Source organism: Orycteropus afer, unplaced genomic scaffold (genome assembly GCF_000298275.1).
Source record: "Orycteropus afer afer isolate SDZICR_OR568_19922 unplaced genomic scaffold, OryAfe1.0 scaffold00270, whole genome shotgun sequence".
Lineage (NCBI taxonomy): Eukaryota > Metazoa > Chordata > Mammalia > Tubulidentata > Orycteropodidae > Orycteropus > Orycteropus afer.
In genome coordinates this window covers 989,709-1,013,424 of record NW_006921857.1, presented here as the reverse complement: position 1 = coordinate 1,013,424, position 23,716 = coordinate 989,709, and the positions used below count along the sequence as shown (strand labels likewise).

Genomic DNA, 23,716 nt, shown 5'->3' with positions numbered 1-23,716 from the left:
GAGAGTTGTCTCATACTTGTAATAAAGATGCCGTTATTGTTCAATACCCTTGTCATTGTTCAATGCCTTCCAAGGTAGTTCACAAATCATACAGGAAATGTGGCCTCATCAGTATAATCACTCCCTGTTTTTAAAAACTCATTACCCCCATTCTTCTTAGCAGACATGATTCTAAATGACTTTTGGCTATTTTTAAAACTCAAATCTACTTCCAAAGGATGATATACTGTCCCTATTGAGGTGATTCTAAAGAATACCCCATAGGCTTTGAAGGTGACATCAAGGAGGAATTATAAATACATTTTGAGCAAAGTGTGTGAAGACTAAAGAGAACCACTTTCTAAGTAATAATGTTCGATTGGATGTCTTAAACTCTAGTGAGTTTTTTAAAAAAAAAAAATCAATAACTTTTCCTATTTTATAGTTATCCACTTAAGTAACCAACTTGCAAAAGCAATCAAGTATCATTTGGAGCAAGTGCTTAGAATGCTCTTCCAGGGAAATGCTTCCATATTAATAATGTTCTACTCTTGACCCTTATGAAGGCAAGGCCACGTAAGAAAATTCTAGTTTTCTGAGGTGACTTCTTTTGATTGGGGTCTTTGCCTCCATTCTGACTGATTTCTTCATGACTGCTGCAGTCCCCAGATGCTCAAAATGAAAAGTTAGCTTGGGCAAAGGACACACAATGTTTGCTCATTCATCAGACATCAATGTGCTCAGTATAATCTCATTGTAATGGCTTCTAGATTTATTTCCACCTGCTTTCTGGAAAAGCACACCTCTTATACAATATAAATATTTCCGGGAATGAAGATGTGCACAGCAGCCACCAGAAGCAGGACAGATGATCATTTTAACAAGGTGAGATATCATGCTAGTTTATCCCCAACGTCTTACCTAGACAAAGAAAAGCCTCAGATGTAGAGGGCCGTGACTCTGCCCTGGCCACACACTATGGGTGCTTCTTTATATTGCTCTGACACTTCACCAAATTCTTCTCTGTATATGTGATTCAATGCCCTTTCATGTCTATCATTTCTCATTCCTTTGTGTCTGTTTAATTCTTTATTTCCCAATTGTGTCTGCCAGAAGTTTGTTTAATGTTATTGGTTTTTTTCAAAGAGCCAAATTTTGTATTCATTTATCACTTCTAGCATTTTGAAATTAATCAATTCCTCTGTTTATCTCTATTAATTCCTTCCTTTTGTTTTTCTCAGATTTATTTTGTGGTTCTCTAGCTTCTTCAGCTAAATGTTTATTTATTTTCATACTTTTCTGCTCAATAATAACAGCTTAAGGACATCAATTTTCTTCTGAGTACTATTTTGGCCACGTCATATAATTTTGATAAGTTATTTCCTCCTTATCAATATTTTTTAATAGTTTTGCCATTTTGATTTCCTTTTAGATCAAGTAATTGTTCATTGTTGTTAGTTGCTATTGAGTCAGCTCCAAGTCATGGTGACCTTATATATAACAGAACTAAACACTGCCTGGTTCTGTGCCAGCCTCATAAGTACTGGTATATTGAGCCCACTGTTATAGCTGTTGTATCAATTCAACTTGTGGAGGAATCCCCTCATTTTCACTGACCCCCTATTTCACCAAGCATAATGCACCTTTCTAGTGAAGTAATTATTTAGGAGACTAATATTTTAAATCCAAGGGGTTTTAATATTTTAATTTCTTTTATTCTTAATTTTGAATTATGTTTCTTAAGGGGACATTGGTGGTTCAGTGGGAGAATTCTCACCTTCCCTGCGGGAGACCCAGGTTTGATTCCTCACTACACCCCTCATGTATAGCCACCACCCTTTTGTCAATGGAGCCCTGAGTGTTGCTATGACACTGAACAAGTTTCCTCAGAGATTCCACACTAAGACAGACTAGGAAAAAGGTCTGGTGATTGACTTATGAAAATCAGCCAATGAAAACTCTATGGGTCATAATGGTCTGATCCACAGCTGATCTTGAGAACCGTGCAGGACTGGGCTGTGTTTTGTTCTGTTGTGTATAAGTCATCATGAATTGGGGGCTGGCTGACTTGACTGCTGCTAACAACAACAAAAATAAATGTTTCAAAATGGCCAGAGCATGTACTCTATGCAATTCTTTGTTCTTTAGTTTACTGGTGATCTCTTTATTATCTGGTATTTGATCTATTTTTATAAATACTAATAAATACTTACATAGTACTTAATATATATGTAAGAGTCCTAAGCACCCTTCTAACTATGTTATACGGATTAGTTCCTTACATCCTTAGAACAATTCTATTTTACAGATGAAGAAAGTGGGACACAAGGACCTTAAACAATGTGTCCAAAGCTGTGTAGCTAGGAAGTAGGATAACTCAGATTTGAGCCCCTTGAGTTTGGCTGCTAAGTCCATGATCTTATCATACAATGTAAATGATCTGAGAACCTTTGGTTAAAAATGATTTTTTTTTTCCTACATGATGTTTTTATATTTTGAGGTAAAATTTTCTGAACACGTTAGCCAAAATCTAACATAAATCTCTTTGCTGTGCAAAGACTGCTTGTTTAGATATTTGTAAATCTAAACTGGCAGATTAAAAATCTTCTCAATGCTATTAATTATAGTTTCCTTCCCCTAAACATGAGTTCCAGGCTATTGAAGAAAATTACTCAAGGTGTTTATAAATAAGGGTGATGGCTTCCTTAGACTGCCCAAGCATCAGAAAGGCCAGGAAGTGGAGGGTACCTGGAAACGAAAGGAGTCACTTTGTGCTGGGGCCCCTGAGTGCCTGTACCACACAATGCCTTCATTGATGTCTTGCTGGGTGAAAGTGCTTGTGGGTGTTGCTGTCCTCCCATCAGGCAGGTGCTGTCCTTCATCTGCTGGACTGTCTGCAGGCATGTTAACCAGAAGGACCACCTCACCTAGGAGAACACAGGCCAGTTAGTAAGGACCCTTGGGAAAAATAGGTTAAAGCCATCATTTACCTTTTCACAATCCTACTACTATTAATCTATCTAACAGGAAAAAAAATGTTGTATTGTATTTTTAGGCAAACAATGCACACCTGTGTTTCTTTACCAACTATGTGCTCTCTAAGTATTCTCATAGTCATGTACTATGCTAATTTATTTTTTATAACATGTAAAAATACTTTGCATAGTGTGTTTATGAAAATATGGCAGAGGGGAGATGTGCAACATGGGTGTTATCTGCGTAAAAATGCAATGCCTCTTTATTTTGATGTAAGGTGAAGAGGAAGAACTTTAACACAGAATTCAATAGATACCATTGAATCCCCTTTAGCCAGTCTCACAGCTATAGGAACTAAAAGTCATTCAAGGGTAACTCATTTATGAAGTATGAAGTTACTGACCTGGCACATAAGGAGGCCCAAATAGTAGTGAATACAGTAAACAAATATTGAAATACTGGACATTGAATTAATTCATTTCTACCTAAGACTTTCTATGTAACAGAAAATGTTACCCAGCTAAGAAGTTTTTGGTGTAAACACAATGGAAAATAAGAAAAAAAGTTATTCTTGGGAGAATTCTGTACAATGGGAAGAACAGCTAACACTTGAATGCATATGACAGGCACTGTTCAAAGTACATTACATGGTGGTGGTTCAAACCCAGCTCTAGCACTTGCAGCTGTGTCAGCTCACTTAAGTCCTAAACCCAAAAACTCATTGCCATCAAGGAAATTTCAACTGTTGTATAGTGACCCTACTGGACAGTGTACAACTCTGTTTTCAAGGCTGTAATCTTTACAGAGGCAGACTGCCACATCTTTCTCCTGCAGAGTGGTTGGTAGATTCAAATTCCTCCTGACCTTTTTGGTTAGCAGCTGAACACATGGCACCACCAGGGCTCACTTAAGCCCTACCAAGCTCTTTTGTAAATGAGAGTAATAGTGCATACCTCACAAGGGCTTACTAAGAATGTTGGTTATCTTTATCGTTACATTTTTCAATCCTTCTGAACGATGCTATTATCATCTCCATTTTACAAAGTTCTTTAGATTCGGAGAAGTTTAATAGTTTGCCCAAAGTCACAAAAATGGTAAGTGGAAGAGCTTGGATTCAGCTCTGACGCTCACATTCTTAGTGGTGAAGCTCTGTTACACATCATTACTGATAATGAGTAGAAATCAATATTTACCCCTCTAACTGACTGCTCCTTTTTTCCTTCCTCATTCTTTAAACTTTATTAGAATTGAAACAAAGAAATTTAAATCTGTTTCTAATGCTTATTCTCACCTGAAGTGACTATCTTCTTTAAGTGAGATCCCAATACAGAAGGTGTTAAAGAAACAATTAAAATTTCACAAGGAGACTATACCTTCAAGTGAAGACTAAAACGAAGAATCGATGAGCTGCTGAAAACAGAAGCCATATTCTCATGAAAATGCATCTAAAGATAAATCTGAAAGCAGCCTTCCTCCCACTCACACAGTGAGAAGAAGGAAATGTGTATGTGCGCACGTGTGAGACTGTGTGTATTTTTAAAATGTCTGTAGAGGGACACTCAGATCTTAATACAGTAGACATATTGGACAACTGATAACTCATTTAGTTTATCCTAGACAAGTCTGTTTTCTTACTCAAAGCAAATACTCATTCTAATATTGATATATACTAAATTCAAATCTAAAATAAGCATAACATCCTTGATGGTGATGAAATACTGAAGCAAAAGAATATATCAGTACTCACATTTTATGCTATGTGTTGAATCAACTCACCTAGTTTCTTTCTTATATTATTATATTATTCTCCTTTGTCACAAGTTCAATCATCATCTGTTATGGACTGAATTATGTCCCCCAAAAATATGTATTGTAAATCCTAACCCCTATACCTGCAGTTAAGGAGCTCTGGTGGCATAATGCCTAAGGCATTTGACTGCTAACCAGAAGGTTGGTGGTTCACAACCACCAGCCACTCCGTGGAAGGAAGACTGGGCAATTTACTTCTGTAAAGATTTTCCACCTCAGAAACCCAAAGGGGGTCATTATGAGTCAGAATTGACTCAATGGCAGTGACTTTGGTTTAGTTTGATACCTGCAGTTATAATCCGATTTAGGAATGAGTTGTCTTTGTTATGTGAATGAGGAAGGATTAGTGAAGGGAATATCTTCAATCAATCTCTTCTGAGACATATATACTATATTAAATAAGCGAGTAGAGCAGAGATGGGGTGTGTTCTGGTTACCTAATGCCACTCTGACAAGCATATACCACAAATGGGATGGCTTGAAGAAACAGAAGTTTATTCTCTTACAGTTTGGAGGGATTAAGTCTGAGTCCAAAGTGCCTGGCTCTATGGGCTGGGTGAAAGCCTCAGCCTTAGGCTTCAACTCTGCCTCCTGCTCCTGGCCCATCTAAGCTGGAGGCTCTTCTTCACTCAGCTGCTGGCTGCTGAGGCTGACAACCCTAAGACTGACAAGTAAAAAGGTACAGTCCTGATGTTACCAAACCACATGGCAAGCTATTAATTCAAGTCATTGAAAGTCCCAAGGTTGGCAGAGCGTGGCAGGCTGCTGAACAATGACACAGCTACATGCAGGGTTCAAGCATTCCATAAGCTAGAGACCATTCCCAAAGCTGTTTCTTATATACAGGAAGCAGACCACATACTCAAAGCAGCTACTCAGCTGCTCCAATAGATTCCACCATTGAATTAATTACCAGTCTCACCATGGGGAACAACTACACTCAGCTGCCCAGCCACTCAACCAGGCCCAGCCAAGATGACACACAAACTTAACTACCACAGGGTGAGACAGATGCCAAGACATGGAGATCTCCAAGGGACCAGGAGGCAGAAGCTGAAGAGACAAGGACCTTTCCTCAGACCTAACAGAAAGAGAAAGGCTACAAAGCCAGTACCCTGAATTTGCACTTCTAGCCTGCTAAACTGTAAGAAAATAAATTTCTATATGTTAAAGCCATCCACTTGTGCTATTTATGTTATAGCAACACTAGATAAGACAGAATTTAGTACCAGAAGAAATGGGTGCTGTGCTAACAGATAACCTAAAATGTGGAAACAGTTTTGGAATTGGATAATGGGTAGAGGCTGGAAGAATTGTAAGGTGCCAATTAGTAAATACTTAGATTCCCTTAAAGAGACTTTTGGTAGAATTATTCTGATGAAGGCTCAGAGGGAAGTGAGGTAAGCTATAGAGAAAATCTCTATTGTCTATTAGAGAATACATATAGTACCAGCAACAGAATGTTGCTGGAAATATGGATGCTACATGTGCTTCTGTTGTTGTTGTTGTTGTTGTTGTTATGTGCTGTCAAGTCGGACCCGACTCATAGCGACGCCTCCTTGGGTTACCGTGGCAGTATCACTACGGAAGTAGATTGCCCCATCTTCCTTCCGAGGAGTGGCTGGTGGGTTTGAATTGCCAGCCTTCTGGTTAGAAGTCAAGTGCTTTAGGCACTACACTACCAGAGCTCCTAAATGTGTTTCTAGTGAGGCTTTTTTTTTTTTTTAAAGAAAAAGGATGAGTATGATATTGAACAATGGAAGAAAGGCAATGCTTTTTATGTAGTAGGAAAGAACTTGTCTGGATTCTATCCAAATGTTTGGTATAAGGTAGAAATTGTAAGTGATGAATTTGGATATTTGGCTGAAGAGATTTCTAAGTGATATCTTAAAGGGTCCATGTAGTTTCTCCTTGCTACTTATAGTAAAATGTGAGAGAGAAAGAGATGAACTGTGTGAAATGAAAACAAAACTTAACAGATTTGGAAAATATGTAGCACAAACTAAGGACAAGTGCCCTAAAACTCCCATAAAGGACTTGCTGACTCAGTCTTTTGTTAAAGAGATTAAGCCTGTTACTGATGGATCTAATTAACTACCACAGCAGAAAAACCATCACTTTAGACTGAAAGGGACAAAGAAAGAACAAAGGAAAGAAAGTTGTCTGCCTTTGGGAATTCTACAAGTAGCAAACAGACTAAAGAAGCTACATCTGTTGTCCTCCAAGAAAAGAAAAGGACCATTCCTGGAGCAGCTCAAAGATCAGCAGAACTTTTCAAAGGAGCATGTAAAGCAGGGCTGTCCCCAAAGGGTGGGGCCATTGTCTCCTAGGTTCTAAAGAGTGAGCCACAGCCTCCCAGATTTCAAAGACTTAAATCTTCACCAACTTGGCACTGGAGTGTGGGCCTGCTGTTCTTGAATGCCAGAAATATGGGGCCACTGCCCAGAGTTGAGAGAGCAGGGCTGCCATGCCCAAGAGGCAGAAGTATGTGGCTTGCTGGGACTGAGAAGGTGGGGTCACTATTCAGATGGACTAGGAGAATGGAGCCCCTCAAAGCCAAAGGGAGCAGGGTTGCCATTACAGTGGGCCTGGAAGATGGAACTGAAGCCCGGGGCTGAAGTCCAGAATCCAGAGGCATGGCCAATACCTATAGTCTGAAGGACGAGGCCCTTTCCTAGATGGTATCAAAGAACAAAGGAGTATTTTCAAGACCTGAGAGCGAATGTAAATTGTTCTGCTGGGTTTTGGACTTGCTGGATGCCTGTTATCCCTTCTTTCCCTCCCATTTCTCCCATTTGTAATGGAGATGGCTACCTTGTGCCCATTCTACCCCTGTACTTTGGAAAAAGCTAACATGTATGCTAGATTTCACAGGTTCACAGATGAAAAGAAATTTTGCCCAAGCATAGAATATATTGAAAGTCTCACCCATATTTGATTTAGATAACTCAAAGGATGAGATTTTGGGCTTGGAGTTGATTTCAGACTTTTGGGATAATGTGATGGGGTGAATGTGTTTTGCATGTAGCAAGGACATTAATTTTGGGGGTCAAAGGGTAGAATCTTAGGATTGAATCATGTCCCCCCCAAACATGTGTTGTAAATCTTAACCCCTACACCTGTAGTTATAATCCCCTCTTGGGAATGGGTTGTCTTTGTTATGTGTCTGAGGCAGCATACTCTAGGGTATATTTTGAATCAGTCTCCTTTGCGATACAAGAGATTAAACAAGCCAGCAGAGCAGAGATGGGATAAAATAGATGCCAAGACACATGGAGATCTCCAAGGAACCAGGAAGCAGAAAGTTGAAGAGACAAGGGCCTTCCTCCAGAGACGACAGAGAGAGAGAAAGCCTTCCCCCTTGAGTCTGCACTCTGAATTCATACTTCAAGCTCCTAAACTGTGAGAAAATAAATTTGTTTGGTATTTCTATTGTAGTAGCACTAGAAAATCAAGACACCATCTCTCCCTGGTTCAACTTCTGTTCATAAGATGCTGTTAATAAACATGGTTTTCCAGAAAGTGGACTGTTTATGAATTTGAGTACACTTGCAAAATATTCTGAAAGAAGATTTTCACAAAGAAAATGCAGAGTAGAAAGATAGAAATTATTAAAGTGTTTCTTACCTAACTATTCAGCTTTTAACAGAAAAACTAAGCAGAGTTTTCCAAATAAAACCTAATGAGATAAACCTATTTTTCAGATAAAAGAAAAAATCATTGCCATGCTTTGCAGATTAATAGGAATCATAAGATACTGGCTTATTCATTAATTTCAACTCAATAAAGTCACTGGGTACCTTCTAGGTGCTAGTTACTATGCTAGGTCCTTTAGAATGGAGGATTCAAATATAAGCAAAATATAATCCTACATCCAAAGATTAGGATCATACAATCTAACGTACCAGACATGAAGTAGTAAGCTAACTAGTCAGTCAGCTGGGGAAGGGAAATGGGTGGAGGGACTATTGGGAAACAGTATTGGAAAATTTAGTTGGAGCCAGACTGTGAAAGGTCTTATATGCCATGCTAAGGAGATGGATGGGGCAATCTACTTCTGTAAAGATTTACAGCCTCAAAAAACCACTAGGGGTCACTATGAGTCAGAATCAACTTGATGGCAGTGAGAAGAAGCTAGAACTATCTCTCCCCCACCTATAAACAACTGGAAGCCACTAGATTTTAGGTAGATAAATAGCATGAACCAATTTAGAACACAGAGCATGTGTGATCAGAATATAGACTCTACAAGGCTTGAGGACATCCCTGGGTGGTGCAAACAGTTTGCACTAAACTACTTACCTAAAGATTGGCAGTTCGAACCTACCCAGCAGCACCACTGAAAGGCCTAGCAATCTCCTCTCTAAAGATTATAGCCAAAAAAAACCCAACGGAGCAGTTCTATTTTGTAATCCATAGGGTTGACATGAGTCAGCCTCTATGCAATAGCAACATTTTTATTTTTCCCATGTGGGTTAGGGTTGGGCATGGTAAGTGGGGAGTGAAACTAAATGTACATGTAATTTTGAATGTAAAACAAACTCAAAATAAAAAATTAAAAAAAAAAAAAAAAGATTACAGCCAAGAAAACCCAATTGAGCAGTTCTACTTTGTAATCCACAGGGTCGACATGAGTCAGCCCCTACACAACAGCAACTTTTTTATTTTTTCCATTTTATAAGAGTTGGGGAATCCTTGGGTGGTGCAAATGGTTAACTAGCTTGGCTGCTAACCTAACAGCTGGCAGCTGCAGTCCATCCAGAGGTACACTGAAAGAAAGGTCCAGCTTCCTACTTTCAAAAGTCAGCTACTGGGAGCCCTAAGGAACACATTTCTACTCTGACATACATGGGGTTGCCTGAGTTGGAACTGATTCAATTTTATTTTATAAAAGCTATAATAGCAGCTAACATTTACATGAATAGTTTGACCCATTCTGAAACTTCTGAAAATCCAGATGAGAGATGGGCACCTGAACTCAGGGAATGGAAGTAAGGAAGATTGAGAACGAATGAACAGATACAAGAATCACTGAGGAATGGAAGCAACCAAACTTGACAAATGTGGCTGTGGAGGATGAGTAAGAGGGAAGAATCAAAAGGAATTACCTATTAGGTTGGAACTGGCAGAGAAGAGCTCTCACTGATGGGCATGAGAGAGAAGGATGAGCAGGGGTAGATTAGAAAGAAGATGAAGAGGAGTTCAGTATTGGATTCTTTGAATATAAGGTCCAATTGTGACATCTTGAGTAAACAGGAAGAAATACCAGTATTTGCTGGGGTTCATGCCAGAGAGGTGAGGGCTAAGCTTTAGTGTAGTATCTCACCTCTGCTTTTATCATAAAATGACAAATTCATGGAAATGACACTTTAAGCATATGAAAATCAAGGTTTAAAAAACAGAAAACAATCTCTATACAGGATTTCCTTTATAACGAACGCTGTATCTCACCCAAGAATTTTGAAAGGAAAATATATAATAGATATTAAGAATCAGAGGTCCTTGGGTGGTATAAACAGTTTGCACTCAGCCACTAGCCTAACAGTTGGTAGTTCATACCCACACAGAAGGCGTTACAATGTGCTTCCATGAAGATTACACCAAAGGAAACTATATGGAGCAGTTCTACTTTATAATACACAGGGTAACCATGAGTTTTGGTTTTATTAAGAATTAGAATCACATTTGGATGTCCATCAGTTGTTTTGGGATTGATGTAACATGTATTAATGCTTTCTTATACTATGCTAAACAATTTGGGGTTACAGCAGGTTGGATTAAGTTAGATTCCCCTATAAATGATACTCAAGATACAATTTCATTAAAACCATCTCATTATATTGACTACCAAACCTGTGAAGTAGTTAAGAGTACAAGGATCTATCAACTTGTCTAAACTTGTATTTTAAAACAGTGGAGCATTTGCAAGTGATTGAACTCAGCTCCTTTATGCACACACTATACAATCAACTTACAGCTGGTTCTATTCCAAGGTCACTTCTTCACAGAAAGCCTAAAGCTCAATTTGAACATTCTAAAGTGGCAAGGGAATATATAGCAGCCAGGCTGGCAATGAGCTAAAATCTCCACAAATCCTCATTCTTGGGTAGATGGATGTAAGTAGATTTGTACGAAGTGGCCTTCTAGTTCCCATCGTTTTTTTCACTCTTGAATGGTTCCTGAGGGTAATATGACTTGATTGTAACAAATAAGGAGCTCTGGACACACAGAAAGAGGATTATGTCCATAGGAAGAAGTTAATTAAGAGAGATATAGCAGTAATGGGTCACAACCAAGCCTACATGGCATTTATCAAGCTGAAATGGGAGACATGCACTTAAAAACCATTTAAATTATGATCGATATGTTTAATACATAATGTAATATTAGGCTATTTCTAGAAAATTTTGAAGCTTATATTTGGTCGTTTTTAACTCTGAAGACAAAGATAGAAAATTTAGTACATCAAAAGAATCACAGATTTTTAGAGCCAAAAGGATTTAAAAATTATCTAGCTTAGAATCAGTGGGTGAAAGTATGATGAAAAAGAGGATAGTCATTAATTACAAATGGAAAAAGAATAGCTTTACATTGGAGAAATCTGGCAGTGACCACTTTAATCAAAGTTAACATCATCATTAATAAGACACAGTGACATCGTGTACCTCTTGATACGATGTACTGAGTAAGGGTACAGTATCACTTCTGTGTGTTCTTGCCAAAAAATATAACTTCAATCTAATGATGAGAAATCATCATAAAAATCCAAATTGAGGGGCATTCTACAAATATCTGACTAGTACTCTTCAAAACTCAAAGATATACAAAGACTGAGGATCTGCCACAGACTGGATAAAACAAAGGAGACATAACAGTTAAATGCAATGTAGGATCTCGGACTGGATTAGAAAAAGGGCATTATTGGGAAAACTGGCAAAATTTGAATAAGGTCTGTGGATTAATAGTATCATTGTATCAATAATAATTTCTGAGTTTCAATAATTTAATAATTTGGTTTCAGTAATTGTTCTATGTAAGATGTTAACATGGATTAAAAAGTACTTAGGAAATCCTTGTACTATTTTTGTACATTTTTAGCACATTTAAAATGAAAAGTTAAAAAATTATCTAGCCTAACCTCCCTAAGGAAACCTACGACCCAAGGGGGTACATTTGCCTTATTTAAAGGTATACAGCTATAATAAATTACACCAAACAGGTAGACTAGTTTTTTCATAATAATAATAATAATAATAATAACTACTCTTGTCTAGATCATGCTTTTCAGTGTCTTTATGGTTATCCAGCATGAAGTTATTTTTATATTGTAAAAAAGCGAACTTTTCCTTACTGCAGAAAATATTCAATTTTAAAATCTGGAGGAAAAAAAAAAGATTATTATGCCTCTGCTATTTAACTTGTCAACTGAATTATTCTGATGATTATAATTTTCATTTTTAGATGATTTACTCAGTTCTTTTTAAAAATCTACTGTTCTTTTACTTTTTATAGCATTTTATTCTTTCTTATAGTTTCAATTTCTTTTATGTCTTCAGTCATTTTTAATATGCTATTTCATATTTTCTATAAGGCTGTTATTTATTTAAAATCCGTGGGGTTTTATTTTGCTGTTTGTTTGGTTGTGGTACTTGCTTCCGCATGTGTTCTGTAAAGTTCTCTTCAGTGAAGTTTTATCTGAGAATCCTATGTGGCCTTATATAAAGGTTTCTGTTAGTTTCTTCCAGGAAGCCAAGGAGTATCATGGAGATTACTTTACATATTAATGTCTCAGCTTTGGGTCTCTCAGACCATTACCATAGTGTAACTTCACCCCTGGATCTGAAAGAGAAAGAGACCTGAACTTCTGAATTCTCAGCAAAGACTTTTTCCTCTGCTGTTAACCCAAGATAGTCAGGTTTCTTTGTCATCTTCCTATTTCAGTGAAGAGATTTTGCCCCTCTGATTGAAAGTATGCCTTCCAGAGTCCTGGCTCTATGCAAAATCTTAGTTCCAACTCCCTATCTCCTCTCGTCATGGGCATCAAGTCCCAAGGTCTTGCACCACTGAGATACACACAATCCCTCCCAGGGAGGCTACAAGCGATCAGCTCATACACATACTGGCTCTTGGTCAGCTCCTTCATTGTTTCTACCACCTGAAGCTTTCCTTCCATCCATGAGAAGTCAGGTATTATAAGCTATTGTGACCTTATCATTTTTATTATATTTTCACCAGTATTTCTAGATGATGATGGGAAAATTTTTCAGGCTATCTTAGTCCACTACTTTGCTAAAAGTGAAAGCAACAATGAAGAGCCTGAAAAATATTATTATATAATGTTGTAAAACAATAGTCTCATCCAGAAGTCTAGTGTTGTTCTGGGAGGGATGTAAAGTGGAGTTTAGAAGCATGAGCTTTAGAATTAACTGACATATACTAGTGGAGTGACTGCTAGCAAGCTACTTTCCCTCACTTTTATTATCTGTAAAATGAAGTTGTTTGGAAATTTAAATTAAACGGTTTTATATCTGTGTGCAATGTGATAGTTATTGTTCTATTTGTAAGGGGGTAATATGAGGTATTTGGAAAGTTAAGTTCCTTGGAATGTCAACCTTGCTGTATGGCATCATATAGAACCTGTAATAGTCCAAGACAGCTAAATGTAATGATGAGATCATGCCAAAGGGAAAAAGAGTTACCAAATTGGGGGTGGTCTTGAGTAATTTTGTAGATGATGTCTGAGGTGCTGGCACCTGGAGCTTCGGCCTGTAAGATTCTGTTGGTAATCTGCAGCATTCCCCCTTCTGGAACCCACACCATTGAATTAGCCACAAGCCGAAGACCCCCATCATCCTAGAATAAGGAAGAAAGTGCAGAATTAGGTTCAAGCAAAATAAGAAAATATGAGCCCTCAAAATGTAAGTTATTAGGACCAATTGTTGCTAAAGACCGTCTAACAATTAGGAGAGATTCACAGCTTTAGAGTCACACTATGAATGTGTTATATATGTGTGACTATTAGCTATCATGTGCATCTATGTACATGCAAATATATATCTGGCCATTTCTTTTATCATAAACAAATAATTTATTTCATTTCTAAAGAACCAAACTCACTGCCATTAAGTCGATTCTGAATCATAGCAACCCCCTTTTGGTTTCCGAGGTGGTAAATCTTTACAGAAGTAGATTGCCCAGTCTTCCTTCCATGGAGAGGTTGGTGGGTTTGGACCGCCGACCTTCTGGTTAGCAGTCAAATGCCTTAGGGAAGACTAAATCTCTGTTTCTTTCTTTTACTTAACCATCTACCTGTCTTTCCAGCCTCACTATCCACTCACATTCAAGAAATGTTCATTAAGCACCTATTATAGGACAGCTCTTTTGCTAGAGGCCCGGAAAGTATAAGGATGGTTGAACTGTCTCCTGCAAGCAGACCTTACGGAACTGGGAGAGGTAGTGGTAAAAAATGACAGTGTTTTAAAGGTGGCTAGCAGAAAGTTGAAGCTGGGCTAAAAGTTTCCATTTATCTTTAAGGCACTGAAAAGTCAATATAAGTCTTCAGGAAAGGGAATGGGATGACTAGAAAGAGACTGCTCTGGCAAGAGATAGAGCTGAGATGAACCTGGAGCTGTAGAAACCAATTAACAAGTTCTCGTAATGGCTTGAGTGAGAGAAGATGAGGGCTTATGAGAGGGTAATTGCAGTGGGAATGGAGTGTTAGAAACTGATTCCAGACACACTACAGAGGCAGAATTGACAGGTCTCAGGAGCTGATTGAAAGTGAAGGCTTAGAAACAATAGTTGGGAGTAGCTGGCTGGAAGAAACCACTTATTTGGCACTCCTGAGAAGGCAACCATTTGAACTGCTCCAGCTAACGGCATTAAAAAGCAATGCCATTCCGGATTTGCGGGGTGCACACCCTCTTTCAAAGCCTTATAGCTGACATTTTCTGCAGAACGAGATTTCTGAGGCTGCCAATATTCAGTTTTCAATTTATTTCCATACTTTGTTGTTGTTGTTGTTGTTTGCCATCGAGTCGGCCCCGACTCATAGCTACCCCTCCTTGGGTTTCCGAGGCAGTATCACTATGGAAGTAGGATTGCTCAACCTTCCTTCCGAGGAGTGGCTGTTGGGTTTGAACCGCCAGCCTTCTGGTTAGCAGTCAAGTGCCTTAGCCACTATGCTACCAGAGCTCATTTCCATACTTTAGAAATCACTAAATCTGCTTTTTTAAAATAGGTATGCTTTTCTAAATTATTGCTATTGTTTTCAAACATGCCAATAAACAGAAAAGGGCAAGCAGCACTCCCAGGAGGAGAACATTTAGAACAGAAGACAGCGAAGCTTCCTTTGCAGTCCCTTTGCACTTGGGCATTTGCCACTCCCAGGAGGCAATCATGGCTCTCTTCACTACATATACCAGGAAACTGAGTAAAAAAATGCCTGAGAGAACAGCAGCAAAGGCCCTTTTTATACTAATTGGTGCTGAGCAGCAAAATCCCAGCAAATTTTCTTCTCTCTCAATTGGTATAGCACATTATTTACAAAAACATCAAAAGTCTGTCAGAAACTTTGCATATTATCTCCAAGAATTCTGAGGGAAAAGAAGGCCCTATCAACTCCTCCTGCAGTTTTCTATAACATGATATCTTTGGGTCCAAGTTTTTTAATTGCTAGAGAGCTTTCTAACAGCAGTAGCCTAGTCAACTTCAATTATGGTTACAGGTATCAGTCATACACCAACAATCATGTTGCTGGACTGAAGAGGCACTGTAAGTTTTCCTATTCCAGGCATGTAAGCACTGTAACCCGAATGCAGGGCCCTACATGGCTCTCCCATTGTGTCTCCATCTTTACTACATTTTATCAATAAAATTCTCTGTACTTTCTGATTGAATGTAACTTTGTAGGAGACAGTACTCCTTCTTATACAAAATGTCCAGGGACCAGCAGCATCTGAAACATTTATCAGAAGTTCACCATTTCAGGCCCCACCCTAGAACTTCTGAATCAGAATCAGCATTTGAACAAGGTCTCCAGGGGATGTGGAGCCAAGCTGAAATGGGAGCAGCTCTGCCCGGGGTAGAAATCACAATGGTTCTTGAGTGGTAACCCTGAAAGTTCACAAGTGCGCCTTTTAGAATATTTACATTTATAATAGAATACCTATATATTTCCAATCGCCTGGTATGCATGTGAGAGCTGGACAATGAATAAGGAAGACCGAAGAAGAGTTGATGCTTTTGAGTTGTGGTGCTGGCAGAGAATGCTGAAAGTACCATGGACTGCTAAAAGAACTAACAGATCTGTCCTGGAGGAAGTGCAGCCAGAATGCTCCTTGGAAGCAAGAATGGCCAGACTTCGTCTCACCTATTTTGGTCATGTTGTAAGAAGGGACCATTCCCTGGAGAAGGATGTCATGCTTGGTAGGGTGGAGGGTCGACGAAAGAGGGGGAGGCCTTCAACGAGATGGATTGATACGGTGGCTGCGATGATGGGATCAAGTATAGCAGGGATTGTGATTGTGGGGCGGGATCGGGCAGTGTTTCGTTCTGCTGTGCATGGGGTCGCTATGAGTCGGAAATGACTCGACGGCACTTAACAACAACAACAACAACATCATATGCAGGTTTCTTAATTGGGAGTTCCTGAGTAGTACAAATGGTTAACATGCTAGGCTGCTAACTGAAAGGTTGGCGATTTGAGTCCACCTAAAGCAATCCTACTTCCGTAGTGATACTGCCTCGGAAACCCAAGGAGGGGTCGCTATGAGTCAGGGCTGACTCGACAGCACATAACAACAACAAAGGTACCTTAAAGGAAAGACCTGGCACTGTACTTCTGGAAAATCAGCCATTGAGAATCTTCCAGAGCACATTTCTACTCTGGCACACATGGGGTTGCCTGAGTCAGAACTGACTCAGTGTCAGCCTGTGATGGTGGTGGTATCTTTATTTCTTTACAGAATTTAAGAAGAAACAGACAACACTTAACTATCCAAGGAAAACTATTCCTACTCATTAAGATGAAATTGGATTTTCTATAGGGATTGAGTCCAAGAAAGATTCAAGAATAGATGGTAGAAGGCTGTATAAGCTATCTTCTCTACAGTTAAGTAGTCCATAAAACAAATTTTAATCTAATTTTCCCAAGTATCTAACACTTTGGAATTTCTGTACCTTCTCGTAATTTGTTTTTGGAGAGGGAGGAGGCTGCATAACAGTGTTTATATTTCTAATGAGCTCAGGAATTTAGCCATAATAACTGCTGAATAATCTCCTGCCCAGTGATGTTTTATATATTCTCCAGAGTGCCACATTCGCAGTCAATGAAATCCCAACAAGTGAAACTGGAGGCATGATTAAAACAGTGTTTTAAATTAAATAGCTCTTCTAATTCACTTCACAGGAGATGATTTTGTTAGTTGCTGTTTAATCCACTCATGGGGACCTGATATGTAACCGAACGAAACACTGTCAGGTCCTGCACCATCTTTACAATCTTTGGAATATTTGAGCCCACTGTTGCAGCCACTGTGTCAACCCATATCATGGGCAGTTTCTCTCCTTTTCCCTAACCTTCTACTTTACCAAATACAACATTTCTAGCAATTTGTAGGCATACAGAAATATTATTAAAGTAAAAATACTCCAGTCATAAGACAGAATTAAGGGCCCAATCCCTCATCCACGGGAGGGAAACCCCCCCGCCCCCACACACACACAAAAACTTCTTCCAAAATTAAAGGTTTGCCCATAAATGATACAAATTTTTACCTCAAATGATGGTGACCCTACTCCATGCCAAAATATACATGAACTAATTTAAAACTTTATCAAATGGAAAAGACTATAATTGATACAATAGCAACCCAAACATTTTTATTTATTCTGTAAAAATATATCTCAATTTTCCAGGGCTCATTTATGCCATCCGAGCTCAAACTCACTGTCATTGAGTCAGATCTGATTCATAGTGACCCCTTCTTGGGTTTCTGAGGTGGTATCACTAATTTAACTGTGTAGGGCCATCATAGATTTTAAGGAAGAATCATAGGGGTTGGTGTGTGTAGCAGATATAAGTTGGAATTCAAATGCTATTTACCAAGACGAAGAAAGAAGGTAAGAAAATTGGACTGTTTTTGTGTTTGTTAGTGTGGGGGTGATATTAGCCTCAGACACTTGCCCCTTTTCATCAAGAATAATATAGAAGCTACTCTCCATATAGATTTTAACTGTTTTTCATATACATATATATAAAATATCAACAAACAGTTTCTGAGTGTGTACACCTTGTAAGGTACAAAACTGAACCAGATAAGCTAATCAAAGAAGGTGAAATTATGATACATGGCAAAACTTTATTTATTTATAAGACAGACAGACACTTATTCAGAGAAAATAAACATTTTCTTATACTGTTGATACATATAATTCTCTTAAACATCATTATTACAAAAATAACTGTGTCCCTACAAGACAACCAAAGAGAGGTTAAAGTTAGGAAATTGAAGGAAACACAACAGGGCTTTTAGCTACACACAGGCCTTACAGAGGTCAAACAGCCTGAGAGAACTCTCAAGCAATGGAATGTTCCATCCAGCTCATGGCATGACACTTGGGGCTTTTAACATGAAAGCATTACTAAAGTAGCAGAAAGCAACTGCTCTAACAACAAACAAGGTCACAAAGATCAGATTTATTGCCAGAGTGGAAAAAAAGGCATGATTTCCAGAGGCACTTTAATTAATGAAAAAGAAGGTAATTCCTCAAAAGCTCAGGAATAGAGAGAAGCCCACCAATCAGAATGACTTTTCCCTGCCCACATTTCAGCCCTTATTAGATGTCGAATTGCTTTAGAATCATATCTCTAGCAGGCTTGAGTTTGGTAATCCATCCAATTAATAAAAGCCTGCTCAGCAAAGCATTCTTTATTACTCTTTAATCTTTTTGATTTTTTTTTTTTTCTTTTTTACAGCCTTCCCCCAACAAAACATGTTTCAACATCAGTCCAGGTTCTATTTTCTCCTTAGTGGCTCAGTATAAGCCTGGAGGGTGGCAGTTAAATTTCTCATTGCCACACTAAGCGATAAAAACATAAGTTTCGGGAAAGTGGATGCAGAACTTGGAAAGCAAGGGTAGAATTGACAGCTCCTCCACTTAGTCCTGGATGGACCACCTCAGCCTCAGTAGAGGTGCCCTGAGTGGTTCTCAAGGGACGTAAGAGATCTATCCAAAGGCAAGAATAAGAGCACCAGCCTCAGTGACCCTATTGCATCGATGAATCCATCCAAAACAATCTACCGAATTCCTGTGATTTGCTCAGCTCAAGAGAACAGGAATGACAGGGCCTGTTCTCCCAAAGCTTCCTTTCCCTAGTCCTTTCTCCCTTCACTGCTCCCTCCCTCTTCTATTTCTATCTTGCCAGGTTTAACAGTATCAGGATTAATTTGTATCCATTCACTAGGAATTAGACTGAAAATCCTTGGCCATTCCATTTAACCAGCTAGACATTAGACAGTAATCAACTTCACTCCAAATTTAAACCACATATAACCTCTGGGTATGGACTCATATGTGGTATGTTAAGAAATGGCTGTTAAAATAAAATTAATGTCTGAATACACATTCACTGCAGGCTGTGACAATTGAGGCAATTTTGTCTTCTTGGGCCCTAGAAGATTTATGATTATAAATAGGCTCACTTGTAACAGCCATGGCAAATCCAAAGAGAAGATTCTAGAAGGCTTGGGGCCTAGCATGTTTGGACAAGACATTGAACAAATCACTAAATTTACTCAATCTCCATTAAATATGTTAAAACCAAACTCACTGTCATCAAGTCTGTTCTGACTCATTGCGACCCCTCCTTGATTTTCCGAGGCAGCATCTCTAAGGAAGTAGATTGCCCAGTCTTCCTTCTGAGGAGTAGCTGGTGGGTTTGAACCATCAGCCTTTTGGTTAGCAGTCAAATGTCTTAGGCACTATGCCCTCAGAGCTCCCATTAAGAAGGTGAAAATATATATGACCAAAACATTGAAAAATACAAGCTAGAATGAAAAGAGCCTCATGATTAACTCTGGGGAGCCAGATACACTTGAGTTCAAATCACAGCGCAAGCACTAAATAACTTTATGAAAACTAGTTTTCTAAACACCTTGGTGCTTCAGTTTCCTCTTTTGGAAAACTAGAGATAATAGTAGTACAAATATAATAGAATGGTTGTGAGGATCAAGTGGGATAATTCACATCAAGCATTAAACCAAAAAACCAGACTCACTGTCATCGAGTAGATTTTGACTCATAGTGACCCCTATTGGGTTTCTGAGGCAGTAAATCTTTACAGAAGTAGATTGCCCCATCTTCCTTCCACAGACTGCCTGGTGAGTTTGAACTGCCAGCCTTCTGGCTAGCAGTCAAATGCCTTAGGCACCACGCCACTGGAGCTCCTTACATCAAGCATTAGTGTTTCATAAACTTTTTTTTTTTTTAAAAAAAAAAAACTTCCTCCCATAGAATTTCCTTTAGAAGAAATAAGGTAACATAGCCTCTACTCTAACCTTATTCTTCAAAATATTGTAAAATTCAGTAGAATAGATATAAGGAAAACTGCTTTGAATTTTTAAAAAGAAAAGAGTATACATTTCAAAATATTATTAGTATTACAGAATCAAATTTATTTTTCTTTACATTTTATTTATTTTGTTGTTGTTGAGAAAATACATGGCAAAATAAACACCAATTCAACAGTTTCTGTATGTACCATTTAGTTACACTGATGATTGTAATGATTCTTCCATTAATCATTCCCACGCTCCTTTTCTGAGTTGTTCCTTCCTCTTTAATATCAACTTAATGTATCATCTTTCCCCTTGTTGTTGTCAGTTAGGTCCCATGTAGATAGTTCTTAAATGCTCAAAGACTCCCTCCTTTTTTACATTTTTTTAAAATTGTGATTTGGGTGAAAGTTTAAAGAGCAAATTGGTTTTCCATTCATCAATTCACACATTTTGTTTTGTGACATGCATTGCCATCTCCACAATGTAACAACACTTTTCTCACCTCCTCCTTGCCCTTCTTTCCTATCCCTTTCTGCCTTCTTAGTATTATCCCTGGGCAAATGCTGCCCTTTTGGTCACAAAAAGTTGACTGTTCTAATGAATGCAGAAGTTCCTGGTATTACTGGTCACGTTATAGGTCTGTCTATAGTTTAGCTGAAAGTTGAACCATGGGGGTGATTTTAGTTCCCAGTCTGAAGGGTATCTAGGTGCCATAGTACGAGGGGTCCTACTACTTTCTATGAGACAAATAAGCCTGCTTTTTTTTTTTTAATTGTAATTTGGGTAAAAGTTTACAGAGCAAATTTGTTTTTAATACAGTAGCTCACATATACTTTGTCTCATGACATTGACTGCAATTTCCCACAGTGCAACAGCTCCCCTCTACATCCTCCCCATAGTTACCTCTTCCCTGTGTCCTTCCTTCCCATGCATTCCTGCCCCCTGAGCTCTCTGACTGTACATATATAGTCCTTCTGTTCTCCCATGATTGATCTCTCCAAGAAGTGTATCTACCTAATGTAAATGTTCAGCTCATATACCTGTCTTTTCTTTGGCTGGAAGCCACAGGAGTGGGTTTAATTTGAGACCTGAAAGGCAGCTAGGGGCCATAGTCTCAGAGATTCCACCAGGCTCTATCAAACCAGCAAATCTAGTCCCCCTCCTTTTTTCATTTTTTTTTTTTTTTTTTAATTTTGAGTTTTGTTCTACATTGTTCTATCCAGGATCTCCATCCAGGATCTCCTACATATATCCCCCTCTGAGTGGTTGATAGTGGTAGCCAGGCACCATCTAGTTCTTCTGGTCTCATAGTCATACAGGCTGAGGATCTCATGGTGTACCAGTTGCTTGGACTAATTGTTTCCATGCATCTTTGGTTTTCTTCATTCCTCTTTGCTCTGGATGAGGAGAGACTCATTGTTGCATCTAGATGACCACTTGCAAGCTCTTATGATCCCAGTCGCTACTCACCAAAGTAGGATGCGGAACAATGTTTTTGTGTAGTACGTTATGTCAATTGAGTTTGATGTCCCCTATGACCATGGTTCCAAGCTCACAAGTCCAACTACTCATTCTCTCTGGGTAGCTGGCTGTGGCCAAGTAGTGAATACAACCTTGTCCCTTGTCAGCTCTACTATATACCTAGGAATTCTTACAGAACATACCAATACACTTGTAGAAACATTATCTGCCAACCATATGCATGGTCATGGGCACATTCTCTGCTGCACAGACATACCTGATTGTTCAGGCTGTCTACCCATCTATCCACCCATAGATCAATGTTTGCCATCACTGACAATGCAGTACTGTATGTACAAAAGGGTTCATCTCTGCTGTCTTTACCTCCCATGCACTTCTCTATGTCTTCCTCTTCCACCATATTGATCACTTACATTTGGTACATTGCCCTTCCCTTCACCCAAATCAATACTTGTCTCTACCTGTCTGTAGTATTCCCTCCCCTCCTGTCCCACTCCTAGTAACCAACAAAGAAAACTTCCTTCCTATAGAAACCTTTCCTTAACTTTTTACAATAATCAACTAATACAATATTTGTCCTTCAGTGATTGAGTTATTTCACTCAGCATAATGTCCTCCACCTTCATCCACATTATGCGATGTTTTGCAGATTCTATGTTATTCTTTAGGGTTGCGTAGTATTCCATTGAGTGTATGTCCCATAGTTTGGTTATCCATTCTTCTGTTGATGGGCACCTAGGTTGTTTCCATCTTTTTGCTATTGTAAATAGTGCTGTGATGAACATGAGTATCTGCTCTTGTCCTGGCTCTCACTTCCTTAGGATATATACATAGTAATGGAATGGCTGGATCAAATGGTATTTCTAATTCCAACATTTTAAGGAATCACCATACTGCTTTCCACAGTGGTTGTATCATTTGACAGTCCCACCAGCAGCGTACGAGAGTCCCAATCTCTCCGCATTCTTGGCTGCATTTGTTATTTTGTCTTGTTGAACTTTGCCACTAGTGCTGGGGCAAGATGGTATCTCATTGTTGTTTTGATTGACATCTCTCTAATGGCTAATGATTGTGAGAATTTTTCTTGTGTTTGTTGGTTGCCTGGATATCCTCTTTGGTGAAGTGTCTATTCATGTCTTCTGTCCATTTTTTAATCAGATTGTTTGTCTTTTTGTTGTTGAGGTGTTGGCATATCTATAAATTTTAGAGATAAGTCCCCTTGTCAGATATGTTGTTGCCAAATATTTTTTCCCAATCTGTAAATTTTCTTTTGATTCTTTGGAGAATATTTTGAAAGCACATGAAAATTTAATTTTTAGAAGGTCCCATTCATCTAGTTGATCTTCTGCTGTTTGTGCATTTTGGGTTATGCTTGCTAGTCTATTTATGAGCCTGGTCCTTTTTTTATGATTTTTGACTTTTGTTCCACATTTTTCTCCCACTCTTTCCAGGATCTCCTGTTGTGATTCCTTTCAGAGCAGTCACCAGTGGTAGCCCAGCACCATCTAGTTCTCCTGGTTTCAAGGTCATAGAAGACTGACTTTTTTTTATTAGTTACACTAAACTATTGTTCCATTTAACTTCAGGGGATATTTTTAGTTTAAGGTTTCAAGATTATGTAAGGACAATAGTTTCAGGGGTTTGTCCACTTTCCATGGCTATAAAAAGTCTAGAATCTGTGAGAATTTTAAATTCTCTTCTGCATTTTCCCCTTTATATCAAGATTCTTCTATGGAATCTTTGATCAATATGTTCCGTAATGGTAGCTGGGCATCATTCAGTTCTTCTGGTCTCCTGGCAAAGAAGGTAGCTGTTCATGGAGGCAATTAGCCACACAAGCTTTTTCCTTCTCCTGTTCCTGACTCTTCTTCCTCTGTTGCTGTAGATGAACAGAGACTGATTATTGTACC

The 23,716-nt window shown here is 38.7% G+C and overlaps 1 protein-coding gene across 1 annotated transcript in view; it reads right to left on the bottom strand.

The window, feature by feature from the left end:
- FRAS1 (Fraser extracellular matrix complex subunit 1) overlaps positions 1–23,716 on the bottom strand; it is a 541,721-nt gene that overhangs the window by 311,208 nt on the left and 206,797 nt on the right. Inside the window, exons 29-30 of the mRNA XM_007950381.1 lie at positions 13,464–13,617; positions 2,728–2,906 (exon numbers count right to left, since the gene is read on the bottom strand). Coding sequence (XP_007948572.1) covers positions 2,728–2,906; positions 13,464–13,617 — 333 coding nt within the window. The remainder of the gene's footprint in view (positions 1–2,727; positions 2,907–13,463; positions 13,618–23,716) is intronic.